At 45.6% G+C, this 23,539-nt stretch overlaps 1 protein-coding gene across 10 annotated transcripts in view; it reads right to left on the bottom strand.

Annotated features, from left to right (window-relative positions):
- Positions 1 to 23,539, bottom strand: part of CACNA1A (calcium voltage-gated channel subunit alpha1 A) — a 349,330-nt gene that overhangs the window by 113,085 nt on the left and 212,706 nt on the right. For all 10 annotated transcript variants that reach the window (XM_043911288.1, XM_043911287.1, XM_043911278.1 and 7 more), the window contains exons 6-9: positions 21,119 to 21,271; positions 16,382 to 16,575; positions 2,270 to 2,373; positions 1,069 to 1,184 (exon numbers count right to left, since the gene is read on the bottom strand). In XM_043911288.1, coding sequence (XP_043767223.1) covers positions 1,069 to 1,184; positions 2,270 to 2,373; positions 16,382 to 16,575; positions 21,119 to 21,271 — 567 coding nt within the window. The remainder of the gene's footprint in view (positions 1 to 1,068; positions 1,185 to 2,269; positions 2,374 to 16,381; positions 16,576 to 21,118; positions 21,272 to 23,539) is intronic.

The following is a 23,539-nucleotide window of genomic DNA, read 5'->3' as shown; positions in this document are numbered from 1 at the left end:
CTAACTTGCTTTTGACTCCCAGCCACCCCCCCCCTCACTTAAGCAACAGTTGTAATGCCAACATCATCCCTACTTGCTTCAAAATAAAAATCAACCTCCTAACCATAACTTATAAGATCTTGCCTGATCTGACCCCTGTCACCTCCCTATCCTCCCTTCCTCTGCTCTCCCCCTCACTCTGCCCCAGCCCCAATGGCTTCCCTGCTGTGACTCCACTCTGCTCCTACCCCAGGGCCTTTGCACTTGCTGTTCCCTCTGGCGTGAAGGCCCCTCCCCTAGACATCCACATGGGTTCCTTAGTCACTTCCTCCAGGTCTCTGCTCAGAGGTCACCTCCTCAGAGAGACCCTCGCTGATCACCCTGCTGTCTCTCTTTCCCGCCTCCTGCCCTGTTTTATTTTTCCTCTCAGCATTTAGCAACACCCAAAATTATGTGTATTTGGTTATTTTCTGTCTCTCTCATTAGACTATCAGAGCCCTGCAGGCAGAGATCAAATCTCAGTGTCTAGAACACTGTCTGGCATACAGCAGGTGCCCCATAATTGTCTGAATTACCAAACAAATAAACATGTACAATACCTACTGCATGTTAGGTACTGCTCTTTTTTTTTTTTTTGGCTGAGCCACTTGGCATGCAGGATCTTCCTTGACCAGGGATTGAACCCATGCTCCCTGCAGTGGGAGTGTGGAGTCTTAACCACTGGACAGCCAGGGAAGTTCAAGCACTTAGCTTAGATTACCTTAGGGACATCTCAAACAGCTTTATGAGGTAGGTACTATCATGATCTCTGTTTAACAGGCTGGGAGACTGAGGCACAGGGCAGTGAAGAGCATGGCTAGGAGGTGGCAGAGTGGGGAGCTAAACCAGTGTCTGGTTTTAGAGCTCTTGAGTATAATGTATGTCATGTCCTGGCTTCATCTCTCTGGATTCCTGTTGCTAAGCATTGGGACTACCAGTTCAGATCCTCTATCTCCTCCCCTCGTCCATCTCCAAACTGCACACGTGACTCTAGGTGTGCTCCGTGACATGGGATTTCAATTCTTGAGCCCCAGGATGAAAGGGCCTCACCTGCTTTTGAGATCCACTCCATGTACCCATTGAGCTCTCGTTCAATCTGTTGCTGCCGCCTCAGCTTCAGAAAAGCCCGCCGGTTCTCTACCCGCTCCCTTTCTTTGGCAAACTCCCTGAAGAAGCACAGGAGAGTCAGGTCTGGCTGTTTTAGAAATTTTAGGGAGTGTGCGTGTGTGTGTGTTTGGGGATTCAGAATCCCTGGAGGGCAGTGCATTTAAACAAGAGGAATCAGGTTTTCTGGGAGAAGATCAGAATACTATAGGAGTGGGCATTTCTGCCAGCTTCCCACATTTCCCACCAACTACACCCAGTTAGAGAAAAAAACCCCACAAAACCATAAACCATGTCATGCCAACCACTGCTGGCTGTAAACCTCATTCTCATTCTCTGTACTCTTGGCTAAAGAATAGTTTCATCCCTTTTTTAAGTTAGGCCAGTGACACATAAGCTGAAGATTTCTGCAGCAATCTCACTTCCATGATATAGGACCCTTCGAGTTTCCCTTTTTCCTTTTCCTGTTTAGAATGTGAGATGCCTATCTTGTGAGTGTGAAGTAGCCATTTTGAGACCATGAAGAATCCATGAGATTTAAAGTCTCTAATAAGGATGTCAGCATGGAAAGCTAGAAGAAGCTGGGGCAGACACCATGGAGCCACCAAACCAATCCCCAGGCTTGTAGTGAGAAAAATTAAACTCATTTATGATGAAGCCAGAAAAACAATCTTGGGGGTAGAGTACAATGTGTGTTATGAAAGTGCATGTTTGCTTGTAAGCTACAATTTTATGTTAGGAAAATAAGGGAAGGGGAAAACCCAACCTGGTATTTTTTTTTTTTAATGTAAATTATAGAAATTAAAACTCTATAGAATTTTCTTGTGTTTTGTGTTGTGGGTCTGAAAATTTTGAGAAAAGCTTCAAAAAAGGCACTGAGCTACCTTTTGGAAGTAGCTCAGTGTCAGGGGGGAAGCTTAGTGCGTGAAGCCTGGGTTGGATTTCAGTTCCCATGAATCTCTTCACTGGGTGTCCCCAGAAGTGCACAACTTGAGCATCTGTACATGGATTGCTGATAATGGACCAATAACCCAAAGCAAGAGAAGAGACCTATTCTGTGCCTGGAGAATGAAAACAGTTTTGATGGCCTCTTCCTGGGGAAGAGACGGTGTGGGGGAATGGGATGGGAGAAGTAGCAGAGACTCACCCAGACAGCACACCCAGTACGAGGTTCAGCATAAAAAAGGAGCCGATGATGATGAGGGGGATGAAGTACAACCAGTTCCAAGTGTTCCCTGAGGCATCGTTGCTCTATGAGGGTGAGGAAGGAAAGCAGGTGAGTACTGAGTGGGACTCAGGTATGACCTGAAAGGTAGAGAGGTAGCTCTGGTTCTCCAGGGGCTTTGTTCTCAAATGCCCTTGGCATGTGGAGTCCTAGAGTTCTGGTAGCCCAGAGAGGGGAAGAGAGCACAAGATCAACCAGTGGGAGAAACTACAGAGGTACCATTAGAAGGACAAAGCTCCCTCCTACTCACAGGTTTTCAGAGGACCAGAAACCAGCATGAAACTCAAGGAATCCCCAGACCAAGCTCCAGGAGCAGAAGGGGAAAACCCACTGAAATGTAGAAATAAACCCTTAGTTCCCTCCCTCTCTCCCAAACAGTCACACTGTCTCCCTTGGGAGGAGGTGCATGATGGTGGGGTTGGATAGTTAGGTTAAATCACCAAGCTAGACAGCAGAACCATGAACCTTTTCCTCAAGTGTCTGCCTCTTCTATTGCCTGCAGCATCAATGTCAACCACAGAAACGCTGCCAGAAGAGCCTACCTAGGTCAATTTCATGGGGGAGGATTGTCCACAAATAGAATATTCTTCTCTGGGAGAACAGAACACTATGTCAAGGAGGAAGTTAGGAGGGGAAGAAAATCAAGACTAGAGAAAGAAAGAAACATAAAATCCAGCACTTAGAGAGTACTTTTTTTGTGCCAGACACCCTTCTAAGCATATTACTGATGCTGGTTTATTTACTCATTTAATCCTTATGATGTCCCTATGTTATTATCATGAATTGTGGAAAAGGAGGCCCATGAAGTCAAAACTGCAGCCTGAGCTTACAGACCTAGACAGTGGTGGACACGGGATTTGAACCAGGTGGTCAGACCCCAGAGCCTGTGGACTTAACCTCTGTCCTGGGGGGAAGCCTTCTGGTGCTTCATCAGCTCTGTGCCATCTGCAGAATGTGGGGGCCCAAATGTGGCTTTAAAAGCTCACCTTTAAATGCGCATTCAGTGCTACTGCTGCCCTGCAGAAAGGCTAAAATGAGAATGACTGACAATACCAGGTGCTGGTGAGTCTGTGAAGGAACTAAAACTCTCACATGCTGTCAGTGGAGGGTAACATGGTGTATGAGTTCCCTGCAGCTGCTGTAACAAAGAACCACCAAATGAGTGGCTTCAACCAATGGAAATTTACTGGCTTATAGTTCTGGAGGCCAGAAACCCAAGATCAGGGTATCAGCATGGTTGGTTCCTTCTAGAGCCTCTGAGGAAGAATATGTTCCATGCCTTTCCCCTGGTATCTGGGGGTTTGCTGACAATCTTTGGTGGTTCCTTGGCTTGTAGATGCATCACCCTGATTTCTGTCTTCATCAATACATGCCTTTCTCTCTCTGTGCATGTCTGCCTCTGTGTCCATATTTCCCCTTTCTACAGGGACACCAGTCACATTGGATTAGCCCGTGCTAATGGCCTCATCTTAACCAATTACTCCTGCAATGACTCCATTCCCAAATAAAGTCATATTCTGAGGAACTAAGGGTTAGAGCTTCAACAAGTGAATTTGGGAAGAGGCACAATTCAATCCACCACACATGGTACAACCACTTTGAAATGGGATGGGAATTTCTACTAAAATTAATCATGCACCTTCACTATGACCTGAACATGGCACCCCTGGGATATTATCCAACAGAAATGTGAAACTGTCTATGCCAAAGATATAGTAAGAAAGTTCATAGCGGTGATCTTCATAACAGCTCCAAACTGGAAACAATCTGAATCCTTGTCAACAAGAGAGAAAATAAATAAATGGAATATTGTGCAATGAAAGACCGCCATTCATCACATGAAACCTTACAGACCTGGCATCCAGCAAAAGCCAGACAGAAAAGAGCATATATTGGGTTGGCCAAAAAGCTCATTTGGGTTTTTCCACCTGATGCTACAGAAAACCCAATAGGACTTTTTGGCCAGCCCAATATGTAAGATTCTATTCATGTAAAATACAAAAACAGGCAAACAAGCTGATGATATCTGAGGTCTAGATGGAGTATCCTTTGGAGAGAGTAGTGACTGAGGAGAGGGCAAGAGGAGAAGCTCTCGAGGCTGAGAAGGCTCTGATTGCTGATTCTGGGTGCTGGTTATACCCACGTGTCCAGTTTGTGAAAATTTATCAAGCTCCTTGCTTATGATTTGTGAAGTGTTCTGAATATTGATTTTACTTGAACCTCCCCCAAAGTTTTTTTTTTTTCAAAGAAAGTCAATTTTACCTTAAAAAAGCAAGGAGATTCTGACACATGCTACAATGTGGATGAATCCTGAGGACATCATACTAAGTGAAATAAGCCAGACATGAAAGGATAAAAACTATGATTGTACTCATATGAAGTTCCCATGTTTGTCAAATTCAGAGACAGAAAGTAGAACGGTGGGCAGGGTCTGGGGGAAGGGGACAGAGGGTTAGTGTTTAACGAGGACAGAATTTCAGTTCTGCAAGGTGAGAAAGTCTGGAGATGGACGGTGGTAACAATTTATATCAACGTGAATGCACTTAATGCCAATGAAGTGCACACCTAAATGGATTAGATAGTAAATTTTAGGTTATACTTATTTTATCACAATAATTAAGAAAGAAAACAAACCAAAGAGGCCAACTTTTATCATCTTGGACACAGACAGGTTCTGGGGACAATGAAAGTGCCAGTCCCAGCTCACACTTGTGTTCTAACAGAGTTCTAATGCTTTGCTTCTGGAAGGTTCTGGAAGAAAGAGAAGGGTCAGCAGAAAGGGCTGGACAGAAGGCAGAACTGGCTTTGTGTTCCCCCCTCTAGTGCTGCTGTGGCTGAGGCATTTTGTTCCCATTTCTTAGGGCTAGCTAAATATAGCCCAGGGAGAGAAAGCCTGCACTGGCCAACAGATGAAAAAAGTCTGGGCTGTCTCAGGAGGCAGGTTTGGGATGGAGACAGAGTGGTGGGGGGTGGGTGGAGGAGGGCAGGACTGAATGTAGGAGAAATGGTGGAGGTCCCTTGGTACCAAGGCAGCCCCTCCATCCCAGGATCTGCCTACACCCCAGCTCTCTGATACACTTAGAAGCGCCTGGCCCCATGATGCTGCCTGGCATAAAAGACACTCAGGATGCCAGGTCCTCAGCCTACTGGAGCCCATTTAATCCTCTCACAAAATGTGGTATGTAATCCTTCCCATCTTCCTGGATGAAGAAACTGAGGCAAATGGAGGTCAAGTCTCATGTCCGAGGTCCCTGTCATGGGCTGCATTGTATCCTGTCAAAAGATATGATATGTTGGAATCCTAACCCCCAGGACCTGTCAATGGGACCCTACTTGGAAACAGGGTCTCTACAGCTGCCATCAAGTTAAGATGAAGTCATGGTCGTGGGCCCTAGTCCAGTGGGACTGGTGTCCTCTTAAGAAGAGGAAAACAGGGACTTCCTTGATGGTCCAGTGGTTAAGAATGCATCTGCCAATGCAGGGGACACAGGTTTGATCCCTGGTCTGGGAAGATTCCCCATGCCACAAGGGAACTAAACCTGTGCACCGTGACTACTGAAGCCCGTGCACCTGGAATCCATGCTTCACAAGAGAGGCCACTGCCATGAGAAGCCTGCACTTTGCAACTACAGAAAGCCCGTGCATGGCAATGAAGGCCTGGTGCCGACAAAAATAAAGAAACAAAATAAAAATAATATTCAGAAAAGAAGAGGAAAACACCAGGTGAAGATAGGGACACACAGCCATGTAATAACGGAGGCAGAGACTGGAGGGATGCAGCCGTGAATCAAAGAAGGCTAAGGGTTGATAGTCACCACCAGAAGTTCGAAAGAGGCAAAAAAGAATTCTACCCAGAGTCTCAGAGGTAGCGTAGCTTTGCTGGCACTGGAGAGGCAGATGGGACAACCTCTCTCACTCTAGTAGAGCTTGCTTGAGCTGACAAAACACCCCTCGATTCCCATAGTCTCCACACCCAGTGGGTGGGGAAACTGAGGCTGTGGAAGATGCTATGATTTGCCTGGCTCACACACAGTGTGGATGGCATGGCTGTGACTAGACCCATCATTCTGGCTTGCATCCGACTGTTCTATCTCACTCATTTACTGCACTTACATAGTATTTTCTGTTTATAAAAATTGGCCCAAGAGAGTCTTAAAGAAGAGGGAAAATACTGATTCATCTCAGCACTGTTGGTACCTATCGTGGCGCCTGGCGCTTAGCAAGCACTCGATAAATACTCATCAAACAAATTAATGGCTGAGTCCCAGTAAAATCCTTAAGTGCCTTCTGGTTTATGGCTTATTTTCCTCTAATTTTTCAAACATGGTTCATTCAGGAAAAGTATAGAAGATGCAAAAATAACCCCCCAAAAACAACCAAACAAACTCTCAGCCCAAAAAAACACACAACTCCCCAGCGTAACGGATAAGAATGGGGTGGTTTAGACAATAAGTGTATGGGTACCAAGGGGAAAAGAGGGGTGTGATGGATTGGGAGACGGGGGTTGACATATATACATTGTGTGGTATTGCTATGCTCAGCCATATCCGACTCTTTGCAACCTCATGGACTGTAGTCTGCCAGGCTCCTCTGTCTATGGGATTTTCTAGGCAAGAATACTAGAGTGGGGTGCCATTTCCTACTCCAGGGGATCTTCCTGACTCAGGGGTTGCAACCACGTCCCTTGTGTCTCCTGCACTGGCAGGAGGGTTCTTTACCCTCTGAGCCAGCTGGGAAGGCCATGTACACACTACTGCGTACAAAATGGATAACTAATGAGAATCTGCTATGCAGCACAGGGAACTGTACTCAGTGCTCTGTGGTGACCTAAAGGGGAAGGAAATCCAAAATAGAGGGAGTGTATGTATACAGATAGCTGATCCCCTCTGCTCTATAGCAGAAACTAACACAACATTGTAAAGCAACTGTATGCCAAGAAAGAATAGAGAAGCCATACTTCGCATGAAAAGATACTGGCGGCTCAAACAGTGAAGACTATGACTGCAATGCAGGAGACCCGGGTTTGATTCCTGGGTTGAGAAGATCCACTGGAGAAGGAAACGGTTACCCACATCAGTATTCCTGGCCTGGAGAATTCCACAGACAGAGGAGCCTGGCGGGCTGCAGTCCATGGGATCATAATGAGTCGGTCACTAATTATGAGAGAAATGGAAATCAACCCTAAATGTCCATCAACAGAGAAATGGACCAAGAAGATGTGGGACAAAAAAAAGGAGTGGATTTGACCGTGTCAGAGCCAGAGCCCCAAGGTGCCATGAAGGAGGTCGTATTTCTGCCCCAGTTCATGAAAAGGTGTTGGCTGCTCAGTTGTGTCTGACTGACTCTTTGTGACTCCACGGACGGTAGTCTACCAGGCTCCTCTGTCCATGGGATTCTTCAGGCAAGAATATTGGAATGGGTAGCCGTTCCCTTCTCCAGGGGATCTTCCCGACCCAAGGATCAAACCCAGGTCTCCTGCATTGCAGGCGGATTCTTTACTGTCTTGAGCCACCAGAGAAACCCCAGTTTATGCCTTTTATTAAATCATGCAATGCCTACTAATTATTTTTTGAGCCCTCCTTTCCTCCATTTACCCTCAAAACTGTCCTTGTTTGGGTGGTAAATTGTGTGGTCTTTCTGCCTCTGAGGTCTCCCATCACCTTCCCTGGCCTCTTCAGCTCCCTTGCTCATCCTCACTCCTTCACTTCCGGCCACATGGGCCACCTCGCTGCTCTTCACAAATGCCAGAGCCACTCCTGCCTCAGAGCCTTTGCACTGGCTGTCCTGTCCGTCTGGGTCTCTCTTTCCTGACATACGTGTATAGACCCTCCTCACTTCATTCAGGTCGTATTAGAAGAACTTCAACCTCTCACCTTGAGGGTCCACAACACTTCTACTGCTTTATTTTTCTCCTGAGCTTTCCTCACCCTCTTATATAGGAGTCGGCAAACCACTGCCCATGGGCTAGTCACCTGTTTTTGTAAATTAAAGGTTTTTTGGCACACAGTCATGCCCATTCATTATGTATCTTCTCTGTGGCTGCTTCTGTGCTATGAAAGCAGATTGAACAGTTGTGACAGAGACTACATGACCCACAAAGCCTAAAATATTTAAGATTCTGCCACACATATATAAACATTTCTTAATTATCTTGTTGACAGCTTGCTTCCCCCACCGAAATGTCAACTCCCCCTCAAAAAGGGATTTTTATCTCTTCCTCTTGCTGCACAGAAAGTTGCCTGTATGCAGTATATATCCAATGAATGTTTGTTGTGTGAATGTGTAATCTAAAGTGCCCCCACGCCCCCGACCCAGATCTGATGCTTTGATATTGGCCAAGATGAACATCTATGAATTAACAAGGGCTGAGGTCAAGGCTTAGTGTCTACCATTCGTGACTGGCATTTTAACTGTCGACTAAGCACGGTTTTGTCGCTTTCCTAATTGACAGAGAGAGAGAAACAGTGAGAGCAACAAAGAGAAGCACAGACAGGTGGGATGGAGAGAGAGAAGTAGGTGAACAAAGGACAGGGGGAGAGAGAAAGATATAGAAAGAGACAGAGACCAAGGATTAAGACAGACAAAGACAGAGAGGGAAAAAGAAAGAGAAAGGGAGTTTTTAGAGAGAGGGAAGGAGTGTAATGGCTTCCCAGATGGCTCCATGGTAAAGAACATGCCTGCAATGCGGGAGATGAGGGTTTGATCCCTGGGTCAGGAAGATCCCCTGGAGAAGGAAATGGCAACCCACTCTAATATTTTTGCCTGGGGAATCCCATGGACAGAGGAGCCTGGTGGGCTACAGTCCATGGAGTTCAAAAGAGTCAGACATGACTTACTCACTAAACAACAACAACAGGGGAGTGTAATAGTTAATGCCCAGTGCTGGGTTTGAATCCTGATTACACCACTCTGACTAGGGGATCTTGACAGGTCACTGCATCACTGTGGGCCTCAGTTTCCTCATCTGGAAGATGGACCTAAAGACATCTCCCCTCATGAGTTTTTAAAAATATTTATCTATTTGTTTGGCTACACTTGGTCTTAGATACAGCAGGTGGGATCTAGTTCCCTGACCAGGGATCAAACCCAGACATCCTGCATTGGCAGCGTGGAGTCTTAGCTACTGGACCACCAGGATGTCCCATGAGGCTGTTTTATGGATCAGTTGATGATAAAAGGAAGATGCAGGGATGGATGCAGTAGGCTCTCAGAAAATGGGCAAAATGTTAACTTAAGATGTACTGGTTCTACCAGGACCCTCGTCTTTTTAGCTCCCTGCCCTGGTAGCAACCAAGAGAGGGCAGGTTCCATCACCCACACAGCACCCCCAGGCTACTTTGGCCCAGATGATGAGGAGTATGTTGGGGATATCCTCTGTGTAGGGTGGGGTGATTTCTTTTCTTTTTTTTTGGGTCATGCAGGTACATATGGTGAGGGGGTCCCTGTGAAATGAGACTGCCTGTCGCTCAAGCAACACACAATGCTCTAGCAAATGGCCCCAGTGCAGCCCTCCTGGGCTTCCCCCATCCCACTCCCTTGAGCTCAGAGAGCCAGTCCTCCATCCTGTTTGCTGTAGGAGGCGGCAAGTGGCAGATTCCAAGGCAGCCTGTGCTGAGTCAGAGCTGGATTCCAAACTTAACTCCATGTGTGTGGCTCTGGGTCTCAGTTTCCTCATCTGTAAAATGGGGATATTTAAGGCTCTACCATTAAGGAGTCACAGGCGGTGCACAGAGAAACACCTAGAATAGTGTGACATAGATGAAATGGCTGATAATCCATTATCACTCCAGAATGTTGCTCAGATCCAGGTTGGGCCCCAGGAAGGTCCAGCAATGAGGCTTGTCCAGTGGGCACAGGAGCCACGTGGGTCCTTCAGAGGCTCTGGGACAAGGGATCTGGCTATGTTGACTGAGGTTCATTCTCTAGCAGTTAAAAATGACTTGGACCACACTTTTGGCACAGAATTTCAACACATACCCGCCTTTGCAGTCTTTGGGCTTGGATAAGCACCTACCCTACCACAAAATCCTAATGGAGATAGGTCCACCATGCCGAGAGATGCCCCAGTGGCCCATCTCCAAGGATCCCTGGTCCTCTAGAGCAGGGCTTCTCAACATCAACACTCTTGACATTTTGGACTTGGTAACTTGTGGTGGGGGCTAAGCCAGACACAGACGGCAAGAACTTGCATTACTTGCTAAACCATCACTCCCTGGAGGGTTTTTCCAGCCACAGTAACCACAGAAGTCCCTGGGAGAGTCTCTCAGTCTCAACTGGGGTGGGAATCCTTTGGGATCTGAGAATAGAAACTAGGGAGTCTAAATTTGCATAAAAAAAGTTAACCCTTCACTTTCCCAAGTCAAGAATCTGCCTGCAATGCAGGAGACCTGGGTTTGAGTCCAGGATTGGGAAGATCCCCTGGAGAAGGGAATGGAATTCTTCTGTAAAGATTTGTCCCTTTTTCACTTATTCTGTTAATTTAATAACAAAGTAATAAGATGACTACTTATTACTGTTATGTCAATCAAGAACTCATTTATTTATTTTGGTGTGTACTCTCTCTGGACAGGTAATGTAAATAAAAACACCCAGCATACAGTGGGCACCCAGAAAATGCTCTTTCTCTTGCCCTTCCTTCCCATCTCCTGGTCTGTAAGTAACCAAAACATCTCTTTTCCCTCCTAAACACTTAGCAAGACAAATTTAAATATATTCCCTGATTATAAAAGTAAACTGTGAAACTATTATACATAAAATTGATAAGCAACAAGGATTTATGGTATAGAACAGGGAATTATATTCAATATTTTATAATAACCTAAAATGGAATACAATCTGCAAAAAATAACTGAATCACTATGCTGTACATCTGAAACTAATGCAATATTGTAAATCAACTATCTTTCAATAAAAAAGAGGATAAAAATCAATCATGTTCACACTGCTATATTTAAAATGGATAACTAACAAGGATCTACTGTATAGCACATGGAACTCTGCTCAATGTTATGTAGCAGCCTGGATAGGAGGGGAGTTTGGGGGAGAAGAGATACATGTATATGTATGGCTGAGTCCCTTTTGTCAACCTGAAACTATTACAACACTGTTAATTGGCTATACTCCAATATAAAGTTAAAAGTTTTAAAAAGTCACTTGTGCTCATTGTAGACAAATTTGTCAATATAGAGAAGTATCGAGAAAATAAAGATTCCCAAGTCCCACTAACAAGATGCCATCTTGGTACAGCGGACTTCAGTCTCTTTTTTTCTTATATTTTCAAAATTATACACTTGAGATGATAAGGTTCTATGGACTGAACTATGTCACAATTCATAAGTGAAGCCCTCATCCCTAATGTAATGGCATTTTTTAGACGGAGTCTTTGGGAGGTGATTAGGGTTATAGGAGGTCATGAGAGTGGGACCCCTATGATGGGATTAGTGTCCTTATAAAAAGAGATCCCAGAGAGCTTGTTCTCTCTCTCCCCCCTCACCATGAGGAGGCACAGTGAGAAGGCAGCCATCTGCAAGCAGGAAGAGAGCCCTTGCCAGAACTGGACCATGCTGGCACCGTGATCTCGGACTTCCAGTTTCCAGGACTATGAGAAAGCACACTTTTGTTGTCTAAGCTGCCCTGTCTATGGTATTTTGCAATGTCAGCCTGAGCCCATCTGTCAGTGCAGGAGACCTAAGAGACACTGGTTCGATCCCTGGGTCAGGAAGATCCCCTGAAGGAGGGCATGGCAACCCATTCCAGTATTTTTGCCTGGAGAACCATGGACAGAGGAGCCTGGTGGGTTACAGTCCATGGGGTCACAAAGAGTTGGACACAACTGAAGTGACTTAGCATAGCATGTACACCTTGGTTCTTTTTAAAAGAAATCAGTTCCCCTTACTTGTCATTATATATGGTGAGCATTTCCCTGAATCCTTAAATATTCTCCCAACAGATGATTTTTAATGACGACATGATACTCCATCATATGGAGGGACCATACGGTATTTAACCAGTTGCTTCCAGTTTTGTTCTATTTTTACAGATAATGCTGGGGTGCACATCCTGATATAAATCTTCGACAGTGTTTCTGATTACTTAAGGTTAGGCTTTTTCTAAAAGCACTTTAACTGGGAAATCAAGTGGGAAAGAAAAGAGATAAATTGAGAAATGGAAAAACCTGGATGGGGCCCCAACACACCATGAGGTGAGCTGCTGTTCCCTCAGCCAAGAACGGTCTTCTCCAAAACTGCTTGGCTCTCTTCTCTGTGGAAATGTCCCCTCCTCTGAGAAGCCCTTCCTGATTGCCTGACCTAAACTGGCCCCTGCACCCCATTGCTTGCCCTCTCACGCTGCTGTTATCCTCATGGGACAACAGGTCAAGTCACCACGTCCCACATTATACATTTGCTTAAGGTCTATCTTCCACATTCTGAGTAATTTATTATTTATCAATGTTTATTGGTCATGTCTGTCTCCCCGACGAGGGTGGAGATTTTTGTCTCTCTTCTTCATTGTGCTACCCCTGATCACCTGATCATTTCCTGGCACACAGTGGACATTCAGTAAGTAATTATGGGATTTCTCTAGTGGTCTATGGTTGAGAATCCCCCTGCCAATGCAGAGGACATGGGTTCAATCCCATGGTCCAGGAATCCTGGTCCATGTCACATACCATGGGACAACTAAGCCCATGTGCCACAAGTACTGAGCCTGCGTGCCCTAGAGCCTGTGCTCTGCAACAAGAGAAACCACCGCAATAAGAAAACCCAGGCACCACAAACTAGAGAGCAGCCCCCACTCACCACAGCTAGAGAAAACACGAGTGCAGCGACAAAGACCCAGTTTGGCTGAAAATAAGTAAATTAATTAAGTTTTAAAAATAATCATTAAAAGTAAGTAATCATGGAATAAACAAATGGATTTCAATGTTGAGAAAAGAAAAGAGATGTTTGGCCTCCATGCCTGTGGATTCTAAAATGCTTGAAGCAGGTGCTTCCGGACTCTCCCATGGATCTTGCCTGACAGCGGCTGGTAAGGCCATGCCCACGGGCTTGGCTCCAGCACAAGATAAAGGACAAAGAGTCCGGACGCTGTGCCTGCCTGTGGCTGGATGGAGCTAGGGGGTGTCCTAGGGCAGGCCTGGCAGATGGCAGAGCACATGGGCAGGGCTCAGATGAGTCTGGAAAAGCAACAGCTCTGTCTTTGCTAAGCAGAAACTCAAAGTTGCCACCTTAGCTTCTGCCCTTACCAACGAGTGATCCTAGTGGTTGTATTTTGGGTTGAGAACCTGTCTTTTCTTTTCTTTTTTTATAAATTTACTTTCAATTGAAGTATAACTGCTTTACAATGTTCGTTAGTTTCTGCTGTGTGACAACATGAATCAGCTATAAGTATACATATATCCCCTCCCTCTTAAGCTTCCCTCCCATGGGGGATGCCCTCCCATGGGGGATGGACTGTCTTAATTTAGGAAGTCTCAGACAAGGGTTCAAGTACAAGTAGTTTATTTGGGAGATTTACAAACTGAATTATGCAATTCCCCCTCACCAACCCCCCAGCCAAGATAAGTTGAAGATCTAACCTCCATGACCTCAGGATGTGACCTTATTTAGAAATAAGGTCGAACTTCCCTGGTGGTCCAGTGGTTAAGAATCCACCTTACAATGCAGGGAACACAGGCTTAATCCCTGGTCCTGAAAGATTCCATATGTCAGGGGGCAACGAGCCCACGCACCACAACTACTGAAGCCTTCATGCCCTAGAGCCTGTGCTACAGAACTAGAGAAGCCACTGCAATGAGAAGCCCCTGCACTGCAACTAGGGAAAGCCTGCTCATGGCAGCAGAGACCCAGTGCAGCCAGTCAAAAATTCACATAAGAAAAAATTTTTTTTAAAAAAGAAAAATAGGGTCATTACAGATGTAATTAGTTAAGATGACATCGTACTGGAGTAGGGTGGGCCCTAATCCAACAGGGTAAGTGTCTTTATAAGAAGATGGCCGTGTGCAGATGGGATATTCAAGAGGAGGACAGAGAATCAATAAGCCAAAGAATGCCAAGGATGGTTGGCAGCACCGGAAGCTGGGAGAGGCAAGGAAGAATTCTCCCTGAGAGCCTTTGGAGGGTGCCTGGCCCTGCTAGGCCCTTCTGGCCTCCATACTGTAAGATAATGAATGTCTGTTGTTCTAAGCCACCCAGTGTGGTACTTTATTACTGCTCTTGGTTCACATCAGGCTCAAATTCCTGCTCGGATTTCCACCAAAATATGACGGTGGGATATAACTGCATGGCAAGTTCTAGAAGGCTACTCTGCGGCAGTTACCAGTGGGGTGAGAGTGGGGAACAAAGTGGGACCCAATGGTTCACCTCACTTCCTCAGTTGCTGCCAGACTTTTCACAATGAAAAATTCATACATTTCTAAAAGGAGCGCCTGTTGGGGTGGAAAATTTGGCTTACAGAGAGCTTACCTAGGGCCATGGTTCTAAACGCTTCACATATATTCACCTCACTCAGTCCTTGTGCCCTGTGAGGTAGGACTGTGCTTTTCATTTTGCACATGTGGAAACAGAGACACAGAGAGTGTAAGCAACTTGCCCAAGGTTGCACAGCATGGAAGTGGTGGGGTCGGGAGGGGAACCCAGGCAGCCCGATGCCTAACTCTGCTCTTTCAACTGTTTCCCCTGAGCTTGAGTCTCTCAAGGTGGTTCAGCTCAAAGCTTCCAGGGTAAGAATCTCCTCAGACAGTGGTGCTTCCGACTATAGAACCCTCTGGAAATCCGTGGTCCTGCTCACACTTCCTCATCCACCACTGAGCACAGTCCCACTGTCTTCCTCTGAACCTCTTTCTGGCTGTCCAACCCCATGACGCAACCTGACCCAAGAAAGCTCCTGACGATCTCAAAGTTGCTGTCTGTTCCTGGAGATGCCATGCTCAGGCCAGGTCATTAGGCAAAGTAGGCCACCATGGCTTTTCCCCACATCCTTTAGATTTGTCTAATGGACATATGGACATAATGGTAGAAATCTAGGTGGTCTATAATATGAATCCCACTCCCAAGATGGGGAGACTTGTGCAGTGTGTGACATGTGTAACTGTCCAGGGATGGGGGACAGGAAACAGGGTAGAAGGGGAGGCAGGTAGGAGCGTACATCTTTTCAGACCTGTCCTTAACAACTTCAAGACTGAGGACAAGAGAACCAACTGAGGCCCACATAATATGTGTGAATATTTAAAAGCTACTAAATAAAACATGCTCTATGCTTCTCCTGCACAAACATACCTTCATAAGCACTGGGAAGGTCAGTCTAGAATTTAGAATCTGGATGTCTGCACTGGATTAAGGGGTGCGGACAGGCTTCCCTGCCCCTTGACCATGGCCTGCCACCTGGGGGCAGGGGAGGGAGGGCTCCACACACACATGCCTGGACGTGCCACTCTGCATGTCCATATTCCAGCCACATTTGTGCCAACAGCTACCCCAAGGACATTGTTAGACCACAGGGGATACAATGGGTAAGGTGGTCAGAGAATAGACTCACGGAAGAATCCAAGTTCATGGACTCTGGGCTTGGGCAGGGAATTCTAGGATCTCAGATGACCCAAAATATGATCTAGGAAGTGGAAGGGTGGTGTCACCAGTTCCCATCAGCACCATGGCGAGGGGCACGGCTGGAGGAGGGTCAGCAAGCGCTCCAGCACAGAAGCCCTTTGGATAGGTGTCCAAGACATGCCTCTATCTTTCCTCTACGTTGGTTTTTAACTTCATGCAACCCTTTACATATTCAAAAATCTAAAATTATATTTAAAAACTTGTGCAATTAAAAGTTATTCAGCATCTGTGTGCCCTCTAGATTCTCACCTCCTGAAGGTCCTTCCCTATTAAGAGTTCTGAGGACAAGACCCCCATATCGTCAAAGGACGGAGCCTTAGGCTGGCTCTCCTGGGGCCATATTGAGCTGTCTCCCTGGTGCAGGGTCCCTCCACTTCAGCCTCAGGAGTTGGCTGGGCCCGGCTCTCCACCACCCCTCATCACTTACGTTGTAGAGGAGGTCAGTCCACCCTTCCATGGTGATGCACTGGAAAACAGTCAGCACTGCAAACAGGATGTTGTCGAACTGAGTGATCCCATTGTTGGGCCCTTCCCAGTAGGGCTGACATTTGGTCCCATTGGGGCAGGTGCGGGCAGGTTCCTCTGTCCCACACGGTGCTGGAGACTCACCCTGAATGTCATCTATGAAATGGAAGAGGAGAAAAGTCAGGGGAAAGGGCCAGCAAAATCAGCTCTGAGAAACAGGAGCCAGTGAACATTAAATGCTGTTGAATCTGCAGAAAAATGGCTCTTAGGATGGATTTATCAGTCTTTTTCCAAAAAGTCCAATGCTTGGCTTGGTTGATCTATTCATTGTTTTCTATTTCATTAATTTCTTCTCTAAGCTGTGTTCCCTTTCTTGTTCTTTTCCTAAACTTTTGAGATAGATTAATGTTACTTAAGGCTATAAATTGCCCTTTAAGTGCAGCTTTAACTGCACCTCACAAATTCTGTCATGCACTGTTCTCATTATTGTTCAAGTAAATTATTATTTATTTTAATATAAATTGTCCATTATTATTTCTTCTTTGATTTGTGGATAACCAAGAAGCAGCAAAAATTTGTCAGATATATATAAAAATAGAGTAATGTAATGAATTCCCATGTACCCATCACCAATTTCAACATTTATCAACTCAGGGCTAATTTTGTTTCATCCACATCCCCTCCCTGCACTAAAATATTTTTAAAGCAAATCTCAGACATCCTAGCATTTCATCAATAAATAAGAAGCATGTCTCTTAATTTCCAAGCACTTTTAGTGTTATCTTTTTGTTACCAATTTCTAGCCTAATTGCACTGTGGTCAAGAGGATATGTTTTGTATCATTCTGTCCTTTGAAGTCTGTTGAGATGGACTTTAAGGTCCCAACAACAGTCAACTTTGGTAACTCTGCTGTATGCATTTTGAAGTGGTTGGGGGCAGTGTTCTCCAGATTTCCATTAGCACAAATTTGTCAACTGTGGTGTATTATTCTTCTGCAGCCTGACTGATTTTTTTTTCTTGAGACGTACTGGGCGCAGGGAGTGGGGGCGAGGGAGGCCAGTACACACAGTACTCAACCTTCGGCACAGGAGCTAAGCTTTCTCCCCAAATTGCAAGAGGCAGATTGTGAAAATGCCATAAGGAAAGAGACACATGTCAATGGACACCCCTTTTTTTTTTTTTTTTCTTTCTTCTTCTTTTTTTTTTTTTTCAATGCTTACCGCTTCTTCCGGCTGCTAACGTCTTTTTCTGCACTGGTTTAAGTACAGACGTCTACTGCTTGTGGATAGAGAATAGACTTGATAAAGCATCAGCTGTTAATATCCAGGGCTGTCGCCGCTCTGCGCGCCCCGCCCTTCCGGTCCCGGCCCTAATGGACACCCCTTTTGCTGGAAACCAGAGACAGCCTCCTGGCAAACTCAGACTGAGTGATAAAGGTTGAGTCTGAATTCTAAGGTGATGCCTTCATGAGGATGCAATCAGGGGAGTACAGAACATCCTGGGTGTGTATAGAACATCTCATTGGACCAGAGCCACAGATATGAGAGGACCCTGTTCAGTGAGTGACACTTTTGAAGGTTTTTAGAGAGTGACATTGTCCGATAAGAAATCAAACAGCTGAGTGTGTAAACTCAAGTTCCCCACTAAATAAAAATATATCTCAATACACATGCTACATATAGGGTTTGCAGTCCTTTCTTAGCCTCCACTTAGCAAGAAACAGGAAGAAATAAGCCAACACAGAATGCGTGAATCTTACTGGCCTTTGAGACTCCTGTTAAATAGAAACTCTAGGCCATGCAAAATGACATTTGCCATATCAGAAGGGACACCTACAACTCAAGAAGCATTGACATCCCAATCACTAGTTTAAGTTGTGGGAAATACTTTTCCCTTTCATGTCAGACTTGGTACAGGGGCTGATTTAATGAATACAGATTGGAAGGCAAAATCTTTTAAACATAAGACTCGGGGCAAAAGGGAAAATTCCATGGGCTCTTATCATGAATGAGAACCACGGTTTGCTGGGAAGGTTGCCTCTGTCCAAAACCTTCTCCATTTTCACCTTCTGTCCAAGTCTGGCTCAATTCCCATCCACCAACACCGTCCCCTCTCTTGGGTTAGTCCAGTCTCCTGGTCCCTTTTTTCCCCCTCAGGGCTACAATAGCTCCCAAATGTTCACATTTGGTGAGGAGATAAAAGCGGGCGTTAACCTGCACTGCTATAGACTAGTTCCAGATGAGGAGTCTTGTTTCCGCAAACTATTTTGGAAGCTCTTGGAAAACAGGAAGCTCTCCCACCTTCCCTTTGCATTTCTCTGGGTGTTTAGCACAGTGCTGGGCACCCCTAGCCCACTGGTGTTCCTGATTGTGACCTGCGAGCCCCCTCATCGCGAAACACTCTGGGGGCTGCTTCTAGAAAAGCCACCATCCAGAGAGTCTGAGGAATTTGGTTATAAATATATTTTAAAATTAACCTGCTGCCTGGGTGTCTGTATATATCTGTCTCTTACTCACACGTTCTTATATTTTTAATTGTGAGCTTTTCAGTCATCTTCCCTAAATCAAGGCTTCCTAGCCTCCAGTTGCCCCACCCACGTCTGTCCCCTCACACCCCTGATTTAGACTCAAGCCAGTCCTCTGTCCCCTTGGCTGGAGAGAGAGAGAGAGAACCAACAAAAACAAAAAACCCAGGATCCAGGAGTCCTGGTTTCTCTGCTCTCGGCTGATGTTTCCAAGGGGCCCTGCCCTGTATCTCTCCCTCCAGCATTTCCGCCCAGGTGTTGAGGCCAGGAGCAGAAATAGCTCTGCCTCAATTAACACCTTCTTCATTGGGGAAAGAAATAATTAGGACATCCCATATTGAGCAAACTTCACAAGCCCAGGAGAGAAGGAGATGGGAGGAGCAAGAAGAAAGGAAGCAAAAAAAAAAAAAAAAGCCTCTTGAATAAACCTTCCTTACTGGGTTTTCCTGCCCTCTGGGAGGTCTGGGGAGAGGGTTCGGTTACCTGGGGGTCACCGGGAAGAGAAGGTGGATGGGAAACCACTCCAGGACAGAATTATCTTTCCAATAAGGCAGGCCTAAAACCTCCTTCCCGTCTTACACAGGCTCCCCTGTCTCCATTCACAGTTTCCTTGACCCACGACTAACGCTGTCATTCAGCCCATCCACAGTGAGGAGGCCCATGGTCCAAGTATTGAAATACAGGCTTCCCTCTTATTTGATTTCATTTGGTTCTTTGGCTTCAGAGAGCAAATAGCCAGGTTTGCATAGCAGGGGACTTAATCAAAGATGAATGTGGAAGCTATTAGGTCCCTGAGTATATGGATAGCTAGGGATACCCAGGCTGTTTCACTGCTGTTTCAGAGACTAAATCTGTGACTTCTGGTCTTCTTGGTTTTTTTCCTGAGTCATCCTCCCCCATCCTTTCTTGTTGTTGTTGTTGTTTAGTCTCTAGGTCGTGTCCGACTCTTTTGTGATCCCATGAACTGTAGCCTGCCAGCCTCTTCTGTCCATGGGATTTCCCAGGCAAGAACACTGGAGTGGGTTGCCATTTCCTTCTCCAGGGGATCTTACGGGACCAGGAATTAAACCCATGTCTCCTGTATTGGCAGATGGCTTCTTTAACACTGAACCACCAGGGAAGCCACTAAGCTAAGGGGTTGACCGTGGCACAGTGTGGGGATGGAAGGAGCCAAGATCCTATTTGCGCTTCTTACTGATTGGTTGGTGCCAGGACTCCCAGTGGGATGTCTTTAAGGCACCTTCTTGGGCAGACTAGGAGTCAACCTCGACTCTCCCTTCCCTCAGGGTAAGGAGGTTTCAGGCTTCTCTGGTGGCTCAGTGGTAAAGAATTCGCCTGCCAATGCAGGAGATGCAGGTTCGATTCCCGGGTCAGGAAGACCCTCTGGAGAAGGAAATGGCAACCTACTCCAGTATTCTTGCCTGGGAAATCCCATGGACTGAGGGGCCTGGCAGGCTACAGTCCATGTTATCTCCAAGAGTTGGACATGACTTAGTAACTAAACAACAACAACAAGGAGGTTCAGAACTCAGTACATGCTAGGGTTTGGGGTCGCTACAGCTAGGCAGAGGCTGTAGGTACTGAATTTACATTCTGCTGTGTTTTGCCTCTACATGTTCCCACTGAAAATATCTTTGATGCCTGCTCCTGCCCAGCATTTGGGGTAGCCAGCTGTGCCAGGGCATTAATGCCCAGCCTGGGCTCAATCTCCGCCAATGTCGGACAGAATTTGGTGGATAAATACCCAGCTCCCTCGCCCCTCGTGTGGGATGGGTCTAAGTCGTGTGACTTACCCTGTTTCCCCCAGGTGCCCAATGGAGCTGAGGTCTGGTAACCTTGCCCAAGATGGTAACCTACTTGATAACGTCCCTAGATGTTACTGGATCCTCCGTGTCTCACTTTCTCACTCACCTGAAGGTGTTTCCTGGGATCACTTCCCCAATAAACCACTTACCCTGGGACAGCTTCTCAGGTACCCCAGTGTAACATCCAGCAACAACCAAGATCTCTGGGGCTGTTTCAGCCCCTGCCTTGGCTTCGGGAAGATGTTCTCCCAGCTTCCAGGAGAAAGAAGCAAAGCCCTGCAGATCTTGTCTAGGAGCTTGTCCCCAAGGGGAGAAAAGAAAGGGGAGGAAGGCTGGAAAGCAAAAAATCTATGATGCTGCTTGGACCTACCTGTGCCCTCTTCAAAGCAGGTGGTATGAAATTTTCCCATATAAAATTCTAACCCTATGATTGCAAAAATAAGGATTGCAAAAAATAGGAGGAGGCCGATCTGCAGCAGGGGGATCATTGCCTTCATGATCGACTTCAGGACGACTTGTAAACCTGGGGAGACACAGAGAGAGAGAGGCCCCAGATGCCTGTGAGAAGGTCCCCTGAAACGCCACCCCCAGGATGCCTCCTGAGGAGACTCAGAGCACGCGGGGTGCGGGGGACAAGGCAAGGGTGAGGGGACATAGACGGAAGACATGCAGGCTGCTCATTTTAATAAAAGGAACAATCCTTCCTTATATTTTAAGCACTTTTTTTTTTTTTTTTGGTTTTCTTTTGGCCACACCGTTTGGTTTGCAGGATCTTAGCTCCCTGGCCAGGGACTGAACCTGGGAACATGGCAGTGAAATCACTGAGTTCTAACCACTGGAAATTCCCCATTTTTTGATTTTAAAGATATTTTTTAAAGTACTGGGCATAGGCTGTCCTGTTTGATGACTTTTGGGGCAGGTAATAGGCGGAAGTTCATAGCTTTCTGAGCCCTATTCTTGGGTGTTGCACAATTTTCATTCAGATCAGGGTGCCTTTTTCTAACCTTTTTCCACCAAGAGGGGGTGTCTTTTTCCTAATTCATACATTGCCATATGCATTAGTTGCAGCTCGGCCTGGGAAAGCAGTCAACGTCCTAGTCCCAACCCTGAGAAACCAGATATTTCACTGGCTTTTAGCAACAATCCCATGAGGCAGGCACATGTGTAAAATTATCCCCATTTTACAGAGGTGGGAAGCAAAGCTCAGAGGATGCCATGCTTAAAATGAGGATTCAGCCTCAAGGTGTGAGAAATAACAGGGCCAGGATTCAAACCCAGGTTGGAATTGAAGTCAAATCCCATGTCGGTAACCAATCTTTAGGGAAGTCTATGTTAAAATGCTCCCAAGTGGTTCAACAGTAAAGAATCTGCCTGCCAATGCAGGAGACACAGGTTTGATCGCTGGTCACAAAAGAGTTGGACATAACTTAGTGACTAAACAACAACAGATAATGTGGTTAAAAGGGGGATTTCTTGTTTTATGTCCTTGGATACTCTTCAGTGTCTCCCAGTTTATAGTCTACGAGAACTTGAATATAATTCGTATCCTACTGTTGGGTGAGAACTATATAAATCTTAATTATGTTGAATTGGTTTATAGTACTTTTCGGGTCTACTGCATCCTTCTACTTTTCTATATATTCATTCTATTAATCTTTGAGAGTTTAATATTGAAACTCCAACTAAAAATCTTAATTTATCAGGCTCTTCATCTGAAAATGGGGAGGAGACTTAGCACCTCCCTCTGAGGATTAAATGAGAGGGTTCATACCTAGCAAAGCCCTTGGCACATCATAGATGGTCATTAAACAGAGATTCTTGTTAGTATCAGCTTTGGGATGGAACCTGATTTAACATGACGTAAGCACCTCTGGTCTCTTGAAGAGAAGACTCTTGAGAGTCCCTTGCACAGCAAGAAAATCAAACCAGTCAATCTTAAAGGAAATCAACCCTGAATATTCATTGAAATGACTGATGCTGAAGCTCCAATACTTTGGCCACCTGATGCAAGGAGCCAACACATTGGTAAAGACCCTGATGCTGGGAAAGACCGAAGGCAAAAGAAGAAGGGGGCGACAGAGGATGAGATGGTTGGATGGTATCACCGACTCAATGGCCATGAGTTTGAGCAAACTTCAGGAGACAGTGAAGGACAGGGAAGCCTGGTGTGCTGTAGTCCGTGGAATTGGACACGACTGAGCGACTGACCAACAGGCACCTGCTGGAATTCTGTGGACACCTGAGTAGAAGAGCCTTCTTTCTACAAAAAGATCCTGCTGGTGGTTATCTGGGAAATCTTAAGTCTTTAAATCTGGATGGCAGTGAACCTGAAGAATGAAGCTAATGAAATGCAAAACAGTGGTAATAACAGAACCTACCTCATATGCTTGTTGTGAGGATAAATGAGTTTTTTTTAAATGGCAAATACTACAAAAGTGCTTGATACATTGTAAGTACTTATAAATAAAAATATTAATTATTACTATTAATATATTACTACTGCTACTGACCAGTAGAACAGAAAAAGGTTAGCCCTGTTTCATTTTATTTTATTTTTTTGCAGCTGAACCTAATCCTGATTATGAATAGTATAGCCACCCACAAAGGGGCTGGAGTAGAAGCATCCATCTATTCTTAGAGGATGAGAAAATAGCATGGAATGAGTAGACTTGGGAACTCATTGTGTCAAACTATAAGAACTCTGGTGAGTCATTTAACCTTTCTAAGTCTCTACCTTTTCATCTATAAAATGGGTTCACTGGGTGATTGTGAGGACAAACTAAGATAATAC

This window comes from Cervus elaphus, chromosome 9 (assembly GCF_910594005.1).
Source record: "Cervus elaphus chromosome 9, mCerEla1.1, whole genome shotgun sequence".
Classification (NCBI taxonomy): domain Eukaryota; kingdom Metazoa; phylum Chordata; class Mammalia; order Artiodactyla; family Cervidae; genus Cervus; species Cervus elaphus.
The sequence above is the reverse complement of the archived record's forward strand: the minus strand, read 5'-3'. Positions and strand labels throughout refer to the sequence as shown.